General features: G+C 38.5%; 1 protein-coding gene across 3 annotated transcripts in view; it reads left to right on the top strand.

The window, feature by feature from the left end:
* Positions 1 to 12,860, top strand: part of MAP3K3 (mitogen-activated protein kinase kinase kinase 3) — a 58,397-nt gene that overhangs the window by 33,475 nt on the left and 12,062 nt on the right. Inside the window, exons 14-17 of one of the 3 annotated variants that reach the window (XM_083376670.1) lie at positions 3,524 to 3,655; positions 4,004 to 4,133; positions 5,585 to 5,762; positions 8,456 to 8,632. In XM_083376670.1, the coding sequence (XP_083232796.1) occupies positions 3,524 to 3,655; positions 4,004 to 4,133; positions 5,585 to 5,762; positions 8,456 to 8,465 (450 nt within the window). In that variant the 3' untranslated portion in view covers positions 8,466 to 8,632. Of the gene's footprint in view, positions 1 to 3,523; positions 3,656 to 4,003; positions 4,134 to 5,042; positions 5,484 to 5,584; positions 5,763 to 8,455; positions 8,633 to 12,860 lie in introns of those variants that run through there. The other 2 variants (XM_083376669.1, XM_083376671.1) reach the window with 2 other exon arrangements.

Here is a 12,860-nt window from a genome sequence, read left to right as displayed (position 1 = left end):
CCATAGATGGTAAAAAGTTCCTTCTTTACATTTACATTTGAAATACCTATATGCATTTTTGATAATTTATTCAGTGTTAAATACCAATGGTACATCATTTTATAAAAAAATTCTTTTAAATTATAATTTAATGTAAATTTTAAACCCTTTGTCCACTATTTTCCCATTGGTCAAGCATTATATTATATCCAAAAAGATTTTGCCCATTCGGTCATACCATGTTTCACATAGGCATTCTCCAAAGTCAATAAAAGTTTAGAGATCTTAGCAATAATGTGTTCATCATTACCACGTAGTAAAGTTTCCAGTTCACTTTTTGCAAAGGCAGATCCCTAACTTTTAAATCTAATTTAATCTTCTCTTGAACTGTAAATATGTAAACCAATGACAGACACAATTTGTCTTAGGTTTTAATCCATGCTTTGATGATGACTGGGCAGTCTCCACAAAAATAATTAAATAATGTCTTTATCTTTTGTAGATCTATTTTCTTTGCTTGGTTTTACTCAAAGCAACCTTGCTGAACAGTGTAGCTATAGAGAGGATGGTTCTTTTACATCACTCTTTCTGTCAAACATCTAACCAAATGTAAACATGATGTTGAGATCTAGGATTATAATTTATTGTATCCAGAGCAGCCAGCATCATATTCCATCTTTAAGATAAAGTGTGTGGTTATAACTTGGCTATTCGAGCTTGCCAGCCTGGACTGAGGGTTTTGGGTTAAGGTTTTAATTTTTAATTATTTTGGGGCGATTTAATTTAATTTTATTTTAACCTGTATTTATTGTATTGTTTTAATTTGCCCTATAAACCGCCCTGAGTCCCTCGGGGAAAGGGCGGTATATAAATCTAAATAAATAAATAAATCCTGATTTATTTGGACACAGTGCATTCTAGACTCATATAGAAATGGCAGCAAAACAGGAGAGAAAAGCTTGCATGTACCTAATAACATTCTAATTTATTAAGACCTAATCACTGTTTTCAGTAAGATGCAAACACTACCATTTTGTCTTAAAAGATTTTCCTTTCTTTTTATTCAACTTCATTAAGTTTCAAAGAGAGATAAAATACAAAATAAAAAAAGAAGTTGAGGGGAGGAAGTGACACAAAATTGTCCTGAAGTTTAGGGTATTTCTAAAATGAATTCTTATAATTCCTAATTTCTTTAAGTGCATTATAGTGATATTGTTAATGCCTGCTATTATTATCCATAGTATAAACTTTCATTAGAATGTAATGTTCCCCCATTTTTGAAATGAAAAGTTATCCACAAAGAAATAATTTGGTCGTAACTTTTTTACTAGAAGGCTTGATAGAATCTGAAGACAGCAATTGCAACAAAGGTATTCCAGCCTGTCTGTCACATATACAGTTGCAAGAAAAAGTATGTGAACCCTTTGGGATTACGTGGAGTTTTGCATGAATTGGCCATAAAATGTACTCTAAACGTCATGTAAGTCACAATAGAAAAACACAGTCTGCTTAAAATAATACTACACAAACATTAGCTGTTGTCATGTTTTAATTGAACATAAGATGGAAACATTCACAGTGCAGGGTGGAAAAAGTAAGTGAACCTTTGGACTTAATAACTGGTTGACCCTCCTTTGGCAGCAATAACCTCAACCAAACGTTTCCTGTAGTTGCAGATCAGATCTGCACAACGATCTGGAATAATTTTGGACCACTCCTCTGCACAAAACTGTTTCAGTGTAGCAATATTCTTGGGATGTCTGGTGTGAATCGCTCTCTTAAGTTCATGCCACAGCATTTCAATCGGGGTGAGGTCAGGACTCTGACTGGGCCACTCCAGAAGGCGTATTCTGTTCTGTTGAAGCCATTGTTTTGTTGAATTACTTGTATGCTTTGGGTCATTGTCCTGTTGCATCACCCATCCTCTGCGGAGCTTCAGTTGGCGGACAGATGGTCATACGTTTTCCTGCAAAATGTCCTGATAAACTCTGGAAATCATTTTCCCATCAATGACAACAATCCGTCCAGGCCCTGAGGCAGCAAAGCAGCCCCAAACCATGATGCTCCCTCCGCCATGTTTTACAGTGGGGATGAGGTTTTGATGTTGGTGTCCTGTGCCTTTTTTTCTCCACACATAGTATTGTGTGTTTTTCCCAAACAACTCAATTTTGGTTTCATCTGTCCACAGTATATTTTGCCAGTAGTGCTGTGGAACATCCAGGTGCTCTTTTGCAAACTTCAAACGTGCTGCAATATTTTTTTTGGACAGCAATGGCTTCCTCCGTGGTGTCCTCTCATGTACTCCATTCTTGTTTAATGTTTTCCTTATTGTAGATGTGTCAACAAAAATGTTAGCATGTGCCAGAGATTTCTGTAGGTCTTTAGCTGACACTCTAGGATTCTTCATTACCTCATTAAGCATTATGCGCTGTGCTCTTGCAGTCATTTTTACAGGACGACCACATTTAGGGAGAGTAGCAACAGTGCTAAACTTTCTCCATTTGTAGACAGTCTGTCTTACCGTGGACACATGAACATCAGGGCTTTTGGAGATACTTTTGTAACCCTTTCCAGCTTCATGCAAGTCATCAATTCTTGATCGTAGGTCTTCTGAGAGCTCTTTTCTGCGAGGCATGGTTCACATCAGACAGTGCTTCTTGAGACCAGTAAACCCAAAACAGGTGTGTGTTTTTAAAGGGCAGGACAGCTGTCAGCAACACATCCAATATCATCACACTGATTGGAGTCAAGGTTGGCTCACTCCTGGCTCCAATTAGCTCTTGGAGAAGTCAATAGGCTAGGGGTTCACATACTTTTTCCACCCTGCACTGTGAATGTTTCCATCTTATGTTCAATTAAAACATGACAACAGCTAATGTTTGTGTAGTATTATTTTAAGCAGACTGTGTTTTTCTATTGTTGTGACTTACATGACATTTAGAGCACATTTTATGGCCAATTCATGCAAAACTCCACATAATCCCAAAGGGTTCACATACTTTTTCTCGCAGCTGTATACATGTCTACTCATTAATGCCCACTGCTTCTAAAATACTAGCTACAACACATTTGCATAACAGTAAAAAATTACATTTTGTGAAATTGCAGGCTTAATTGATTGCCTGAAAATTCCATGTAGTTTAGCAGTTGGATAGCATTAGCGGCTGCATTGCTAGTAGAAATGAATCAGCACGGGAATAGATGAATAACATCTTATGCCATACATAAATTAGTATGCAAAGTTCAATGTTTCAGCAACTACCTAAACATTACCACTTTTGCACTTATATTTTAGGCTACCCTCTTTGTGGAATAGGACTTACGATTTCATGTCAGATATGTCAGTTAATTGTCCTTTTTAAAAAATAGTAATATTTCTGTATTTAATTTCAGATGTGTAGGAGTGGGGATAAGAAGTTTGATGATGCCATAATTTATTAGGTTCAGATTGCCTAAATTTTACCTCTACTAAAAAGTGACATTTATGTGGAGATTGCTGTCCTATGTCTTTCTCAAGGTAATCTGGCAATTCTTATTCCTGCAGGAAGTGAGTGCGTTGGAATGTGAGATTCAGCTACTGAAGAACCTTCAGCACGAGCGGATTGTTCAGTATTATGGATGTTTAAGAGACCGAGCAGAAAAGACCCTGAGCATTTTCATGGAATACATGCCAGGGGTAAGAGTTCTATGGATTCTTCAGAAAAGTGGTTGTAATCCATCTCAAATTTCAGTAGGATACAGAGTTCTTTACTTTTTTTAAATTCCCTTCAACTTCATTAGCCAGTTTTGTGTAATGATTAAAGGCACCTGGCTAGAAACCTGGAAATACTAAGTTCTAGTTCTGCCTTATGCTCAAAACCAACTGGATGACTTTAGGCCAATCATTCTCTGTTCTGAGAAAAAGGCAATAGCAAACCACAGCCAAAAACCTTGCTAAGAGCACTAGATGAACTTTATATATATAAAGTTATATTAACAAGCATTTAACATATATATATATATCTTTCCTGCTTTTCCTGTGAAGGGTTCTGTCAAGGATCAGCTGAAAGCCTATGGTGCACTAACGGAAAATGTGACTCGAAAATACACTCGGCAGATTCTTGAAGGAGTCTGTTATCTTCATAGCAACATGATTGTACACAGAGATATAAAAGGTAAGAGATCCACACAAATCCACATGGCTTCATACTTATACGTGTTCTATTATGCTTATTGATACCATAGAGGACAGGAAATAAATATTGGCTATGTTTTTTTCAAGATGGCGTTAGTATTAATGTCATAATAATATTCAATAGTTGAACAAATACTATTAACAATACATTAGATGCTATTGAATTCATGTCCATGGAATTCTCCCCAATATCTATTTGCCGGTATACTCAAAAAGTCATGAATTGGCATTACAGGCTCAAGGTTGACTCAGCCTTCCATCCTTCTGAGGTAGGTAAAATGAGGACCCAGATTGTTGGGGGCAATAAGCTGACTTTGTAAAAATGCCGCTGGGGGGGGGCAAAGCCCCAATAAGCAGGCATATACATAGAATGAAAGCTATTGCTAAGCACATTGATTTGTTCTTCTGAGATTGTAAGCCGCCCTGAGTCTTCAGAGAAGGGCGGGATATAAATGGGATTTAAAAAAAACAGCCACTATATATTCTGCAGTATTATAATCACATTGAGAAATGATAAATTGAAGACATACTGAGTAGCTCAAGAAACAGTGCAAGAGTGGTGACAGGATCTGGAAATAGGACATGTTATATTATGAATGCAATAAGGAATGAAACTTATCTTTTCTTCTTGTGCCTTTATTAATCAAAATCCTCCCCTCTTTTTATCCAATCACTGTTCTTTGTTTCCAAAAGAATAGTTTGCAGTGAATAGTACCTAGAGGGCAAGTAATAGCATAACATATTGTTTTCACTGGGAAAACTACAAGAGGCATTATTTTTCATGCTTCAGTCTCAAACTATATTTGGGGATATTAAAAAAATGTCAGCTTTAAAGTATAACAAGTAACTCTCTTGGTATATTACTCATCTGACATTTTAATTTTTTTAGAAGATAGGACCATACTTACAGCTGGAAAATAAAAATGGCTGACAATTGCAATCTGGAAAAAAAGAACAAAATCAAGCTGGTGCATTGGCCAGGAGGATGAGGAAAAAGGGAAAGTGGTCTAAAGAATATGGTAGAGAACATCTCATCAGCTTTCTTTGGTGTTTTGGGACTGGCTACAATAATCACTGCAGCTATTTTATGAATAGCTAAGTTCAGTCTTCTAAAAGACATTTTGTTACAGTAAACACCAACATTCAAGGATCAAATATTTCCACTAATTTAAAAAGAGTGGTTATGCAGTGTAATGTGCTGTGGGTCATACAGTAATGGACTGAGAAAACGGCGGTTTGGATGTATCGCTAAAAAGAAGCATCTTCATCTTTAGAATTTAACTGCAAGGTGGCTGCAGTGACAAGATAATTTGTATGGGACTCAAGTAATTTTAAGCTGTGAAGGTTTATAAATCTGTACTTTGAGTTGTATACTTGAGCAGCTTATATTTCTTTTATTTTTCTCCATCTCTACACCCACTTCAAACTCAGGAGCCAATATTCTTCGAGATTCTGCGGGCAATGTGAAGCTTGGAGACTTTGGGGCTAGCAGGCGACTGCAGACAATCTGCATGTCTGGGACTGGCATCCGCTCTGTCACTGGCACCCCTTATTGGATGAGTCCAGAAGTGATCAGTGGAGAGGGCTATGGAAGAAAAGCTGACATCTGGTGAGAAATAGCTTTGTGCTGCTTGCTTAATATAAAGCAGACATGTCAAATACAAGGCCCGGGGGCCAGATCCGGCCTGCAAAGTGGTTTCATGTGGCCCGTGAAGCCATCCTAGAAACAGTGAGGGAACGGCCCCCGCTGCCTTGGCCCTGGCCCAGAGACCGTCCTCCTGCCAGAGACCCTCAGATCTGTCCCACTCCTGTCCAGGCCCCCATAGGCACCCTTGATGCAAACGATGTAGAGCTGGCCACGCCCACCCAATAGGCCATACGCACTCTAGCCACGCCCACCCAGTAGGCCACGCCCACCCTGGCGATACCCACCCAGCCCCCTGAGGGCAACCGCAATGCTGAATGCGGCCCTCAATGAAATTGAGTTTGTGACACCCCTGATATAAAGGGTTACTTTCTAGAAAAGGAACTTTCTGCCACAATATTCTGAACCAGTTGGCATTTTATTAACCTTTTTCTGTAAACTATAATGGATTCAACAGGCTATTTTATTTTTCCTCTCTCTCCTTTTTCCCTCCCACTTTCCCCACTGCTGTTCAATGTTCTGTGTTCCTGGATGTTGCTCTGGTTTTCTGCACAACTTTTCTTTCTTTTGTAATAGCTCAGAAGTCATCCAAGCATGCTGATGTCTCTCTTCCTCCCTCTGGTTCTGCAGTAGCTCATTCTGTCAGTGCTCAGCTTATTATTAGTAATCAGCTTATTATTAGAAGGGGAGATGCTAATGAGAGTTGCCATAACCTTCAGTATAATTGACGAGTTTAAACTTGACTTTTTTGTCACTAAAGCATATTACCTTATCAAAGCTTTTTCTGGATGGTTACTTTTGAAACAAGAATCTTCTATATCCCTATCAGATAAAAAGGAAAGAGTTTAAAACAGCAGCAACAACAACTCGTGGCTAGGGTCTTCCAAGTACTTTACAAAATCTTTAAATAATAAATATGTCATGGAGTTGCAGAGGTTGACATGAATGTTTCCTTCTTGTTTCCTCAGTATTCAAGCAAAAAGGATCCCACACTCAATAAGCAGAACAGGCCATGTTTTAATAAACCAGTATTTAGGAACAGTAAGGAGCATGGTGGTGATATGATAATGGCACAGATAGATAAGTCATAACAATCGACTATTTCAGGGAATCAAATGGGTGATGATAAGTAAAATTGGTTTATTAAATGTAACAAACTGAAGAAAAGAAAAGATCTAGAAATGTGACAATCTCACCAATGAGGGTTGCCAAAAAGAAGCAAGACTACATGCAGTCATAGGTTGCTCATCATAAACTATTTTTTTTATAAAAAGCCTGCAAGTTTTCTAGCGTAAACTCTGTGCATTTCCTCTGTTGGTTTCAATTGATCGGGGACAGCTACTTTAAAATACTTCAATGTAACCTAAATTGTGATGTGTTGAAATACAGTTTCTGTATTCACTGATCAAACATGGCACACAAGCTTGTCATTATCATAAGTATCTGCAACTGCAGGATAACAAAGAAGCTCTAATTAACTTTTTTTTCAGTCAGGGATTAGGACATAATGGGTCCTAATTCATTAAAGTAAATATCAACATTTGAGGATCTAATATTTCCACTAACCTAAAAAGATTAGTTATTCAATGTGCAGTGCTGTGGGTCATATTTTTATAGAAGTGAAGAAATTCATTCTTGCAAATTGGCGTGATTTTAATAAAAGAGTGTATTAGTCTTTCTTGAGCAGTAGTTTTTCTCATGGTTTTGAGAAGTTCTTTTGACAAAGACTAAGTTAAAAATAGCTTTATAACGTAATGTGCACTCATGTATGTATTTGTACTATTGAGTGGCATTTGTTTACAGCATCTTTTTAAGGTTATTTTTTTAAGATAAAGTAATTTAAAAGATAAATTGCTTTTATTGATCTGTGTTAGAATGCTTCATAAAATTTCTTCAAGAAGGCTTGCATTTTTGGGCTGTGTTCATATTTTTCTGGAAACAAGCTGCCATACGGACAGTTTCATTTCATTTCATTGTGACCAGCACTTCTGACCCTTCTGATCCTGTTTACTTCTGCTTCTGTAACAAACACCATTCTTTGGTTTTACTGATTGTAGTCTTAACTTTTCATCAGGGTCTTTTTCCTCCTCCCCTATTTTTTTTTCCTTCATCATTTCATTTAGCTACGGTCAAGGATCTTCAGCATATATCTTTATTTACGATTAAAGATCAAACACAAATTTGTAAAATACAGTTAAACTCTATAAGAGTCTGTCCCATTTACAATGTTAAATAGTCTGTTGTCATGTTTTCAAAGCAGCACACAAAAGTTAACTATCCTGAGAATTATGTAATACTTCACATCAGAAAGTAGCAAAATAGTTTAATTTTCTTCCAATCTGCCTGGATAACCCACAGTACAGGGCTAATGTATTTTAAATATAAGTCCTTATAGGAAAGGCAATATAATAAAATGAGGTTTATTTCAGTTTTCCCCAGTTCTCATGGGCAAGCTGTCTTGTCCAAGGGAATTTTAAAATATTTATATTTATTTTAAAAGTGGAGGAACACAGTATCTAGCTTTAAATAATTTTCCTTATAGGTCTGGAATGGTAAGTGTGATTAGTTTGTTGGTTCCAGATAATTTTTTTAAACAAAGCTTTCTGTGATATACTGTTTACTTCATTTTAGTGTTCCATATCTTTGACTCTTTGCAGGAAATACTGATTAGCCAAGTCATACCCTAGAGAGGAAAGCAACTCTACGAAAAGCCCATATGATAGCAACTTATTGTCCTTTTTGGCTTTCCACTTTCAGAAATGTTTATCTGCCAAAACTAACAGGATTAAACCTGAAAGGAACAAAACAGCCAATAAGTGTCTGGGTTCAAGACCTCACTGCTCTTCAAGGCACTCTGTTGCCTAGTCTAGCTGCCTAGGATATACAGGTGAAACTCGAAAAATTAGAATATCATGCAAAAGTTCATTTATTTCAGTAATGCAACTTAAAAGGGGAAACTAATATGTGAGATACTCATTACATGCAAAGCAAGATAGTTCAAGCTGTGATTTGTCATAATTGTGATGATTATGGCGTACAGCTCATGAAAACCCCAAATCCACAATCTCAGAAAATTAGAATATTACATGCAATCAATAAAACAAGGAGTGTACATAGAACAATATCGGACCTCTGAAAAGTATAAGCATGCATATGTACTCAGTACTTGGTTTGGGCCCCTTTTGCAGCAATTACTGCCTCAATGTGGCGTGGCATGGAAGCTATCAGCCTGTGGCACTGCTGAGGTGTTATGGAAGACCAGGATGCTTCAATAGCAGCCTTCAGCTCTTCTGCATTGTTCGGTCTCATGTCTCTCATCTTTCTCTTGGCAATGCCCCATAGATTCTCTATAGGGTTCAGGTCAGGCGAGTTTGCTGGCCAATCAAGCACAGTAATCCCACGGTCATTGAACCAGGTTTTGGTGCTTTTGGCAGTGTGAGCAGGTGCCAAGTCCTGCTGGAAAATGAAGTCAGCATCCCCATAAAGCAGGTCTACGGAAGGAAGCATGAAGTGCTCCAAAATCTCCTGGAAGACAGCTGCGTTGACCCTGGACTTAATGAAGCACAGTGGACCAACACCAGCAGATGGCATGGCTCCCCAAATCAACACAGACTGTGGAAACTTCACACTGGACTTCAAGCATCTTGCAGGGTGTGCCTCTCCATTCTTCCTCCAGACACTGGGTCCTTGGTTTCCAGATAAGATGCAAAAGTTGCTCTCATCAGAAAAGAGGACTTTGGACCACTGAGCAACAGACCAGGTCTGTTTTTCTTTAGCCCAGGTAAGACGCTTCTGATGTCGTTTGTTGTTCAGGAGCAGCTTGACAAGAGGAATACGACATTTGAAGCCCATGTCCAGGATCCGTCTGTGTGTGGTGGCTTTTGATGCACTGACTCCAGCCTCAGTCCACTCCTTGTGAAAGTCCCCAACACTTTTGAACGGCCTTTTTCTGACAATCCTCTCCAGGCTCCTTGTGCACCTTTTTCTTCCACACTTTTCCCTTCCACATAACTTTCTATTAATGTGCTTTGATACAGCACTTTGGGAACATCCAACTTCCTTTGCAATTACTTTTTGAGGCTTTCCCTCCTTATGGAGGGTGTCAATGATGGTTTTCTGCACAACTGTCAGGTCAGCAGTCTTCCCCAAGATTGTGATTCCTACTGAACCAGACTGAGAGACCATTTAAAGGCTCAGGAACCCTTTGCAGGTGTTATGGCTTAATTAGCTGATTCGAGTGGGACACTTTGAGCCTAGAATATTGCACCTTTTCACAATATTCTAATTTTCTGAGATTGTGGATTTGGGTTTTTCATGAGCTGTAAGCCATAATCATCACAATTATGACAAATCATGGCTTGAACTATCTTACTTTGCATGTAATGAGTCTATCTCATATATTAGTTTCCCCTTTTAAGTTGCATTACTGAAATAAATGAACTTTTGCATGATATTCTAATTTTTGAGTTTCACCTATACATCTACGAGCAGAAAGAATACTCTTTAGTTGCACTATCTCAATTTTCATTAATATTCATGTAAACTCCATAAAGAAATGGGGCTAACCATTTTGCTGAAAAAGATTTAAAATTGCTGAAATCAATTTTCCTCCTTAGAGATTTTTAATAGCCATTTTAATAATTTAATAGCTATTGAGGTTTGAACCATTGAAGCTTAATAGCTATTGAGAATCCAAGTATTCTTAACAAAAAAAATAAAAAATCAGAGCTTTCCAGATCTTCATATGGTGAAAATTTATTCCCAATATTTGAAGTTCTGGACCTGTGTGATTTTGTTTCTTTCAGTGGTCCATCTCTATAGCTTTATTGTGCCATAATTTTTGGTTTTGTAAAATTAATACGTAGTAGTGCAATCTCCCTTCAATATTGGACTATAGCTTTTATGGCTCTCTTAAAGCTAATTACAATGTATGAATTAATTACTTATTCAGTATATAGCATGATGGCAGTGTTGAGTCCTGCAAGTGAGGGAGAATGAAAATCTGGTTTATCTAAGGCTTTAGTTAATATAGAAGTTAATAGGTGCCAAAGTGCATCTTGTCTTAACCACTTTAAGGGAAGGTATTTATTTTGAAATCAATTTTTATGGGTTACATCTTACAGTGAGTGTTAGCATGGATGAGCAAATATTTATTAATTACATTTATGTAGCTGCCCATCTCACTGAAGGTGTCTCTGGGAGGAACACAACAAAAGGGATAAAATTACATACAAAATCACAGATATAAAAAATATAAATATAAATATAAAATAGCTATAATTATATAAACAGAGATACAAAACCTAGTCAAAGAGGGAATAAAACTAGTGAGCATTGCAATGGTTCCTGGGAGCCCTAGGCCTGCTCAAATAATCAGGTCTTGAGATTCTTTCGGTATATAATATGAATGGAGCCATAATTTTGGATAGGAATAATGTTTCATAAGGCAGGCACTATGGCAGAGAAGGCACATATCCAGGAACCCACAAAATGTAGGTCCTTAGTTAATGGGATCTGCAGCATAGGCCTCCTAGCCACAACTGCCACTTGCTCATTGATCAGGGGTCATTAGTCTAAGAAAACCTCCAGGTTGCACATGGGATTTGTATGTATGCATGTATGTAACACCATCCAGCACCAAAGATGGCATACTCCTTGAAACAATGAGCCCCAAAATCCAGCCATTCAGTCTTGCTAAGCCACCCAGATCTTCACGATTTCCAGATGTTAGGATAAGACATTCACAGTTTCATTTTATTTGCCAGGGGTGGAGATACAGAATTGTGTATCATATGCATATTGATGATATCTCACCCAGTGGGATGGATGAGTTCATTCAGCAACCAAACATAGATGTTTATGAGAGAGAGGAGAAAATACCAAACCTTGTGGCACCTTACGAAGCAGAGTCTGAGGGAGGGACCTCTCCTTCCCTATCATCACCAGCTGGAATCAACCCAGAAAGAAGGAGGCAAACATGCCATTCAACCCAAATCCTCTGAACTGAACCAGAAGGATACCATGGTCAGTGGTATCAAAAGCTGCTAAGAGTTCAAGTAGGTCACGGATACATTAACCCCATCCCATCTAAGCCAGAGGTCATTCAAAAGTGCAAGGAGTGCTGTTCTGGTTTTGATGTTGCATTTAGACGGACACAGGGAAGTGGGGCTCTGCCTCCTGCGCCTGATTTCTTCCTGCTGGGGCCTCAAAAAGGGCCTTAAGTTGCCCGGAGAGGCGACAAAGCAAGAGGGGACCCTTGTAGATTGCAGGGAGACGGTGGTCGACCCACTTGATCCAAGGAAGCCCCCAGAACCAACAGGAGAAAGATTGACTGCACCCATGCAGCCAGTTGGAAGCTGCTGACCTTTGGAGAAAACAAGCATGAACAACATGGTTGAATCTGGGTGAGATTATTTTCCTTCCTCTACGATTTTAAAACCTGTTCTTGGGAAAAAAGCAACCTGAAAACAAGGAAACTCCCAGAACTAAAGGGAGGGGAGGTTTTTATCCCTTCTCCCACAATAAAAGTGGCAGTTGGGTAAGGAATCTAGACAATCCACTTATTCCAAGGTCCTAAAGCTGTTACACAACTATCTTTTCCCCAAAATAGAAGTGATATATTGAATATTGTCCGGTATGGTAGGATTCAGCAATTGCTTCTTGAAGAAGGGGCGAATTGAGGCCTTTAAAGTAAAAGAATAATCCCTTCCCTCAAGAATTAATCATTGCCACAACCCACTCAGACAGTACCTTACATCTGGGCTGCTTTAAGAAGCTACGACAGGGAGGACTTCTGGTTTGCCATCGGTGCCTTCAGACACAGGGAGGCAAACTCCGTCTTCAGTGTCCGATTTCATCCCACTGGGGGACCCTGTAAAGGGTTGAAAGTCCCCTGTAGGCAGCAGCCCTTCCGGGGCAGCTCTCCAAACTGGCAGGGGAAAGACCAGCCATAGCAATATGGCTTGTCATTAAGCTGCTGACAGCCGAAGTCAAAATTACTACCAAGCAGTAATATGGATGAAACTGGGTGAGATCTGATCTTCTCTTTAAGACTCTAAATAT

This window comes from Vipera ursinii (assembly GCF_947247035.1).
Source record: "Vipera ursinii genome assembly, chromosome: Z".
NCBI lineage: Eukaryota > Metazoa > Chordata > Lepidosauria > Squamata > Viperidae > Vipera > Vipera ursinii.
This window is presented reverse-complemented; position numbering and strand designations above follow the sequence as displayed.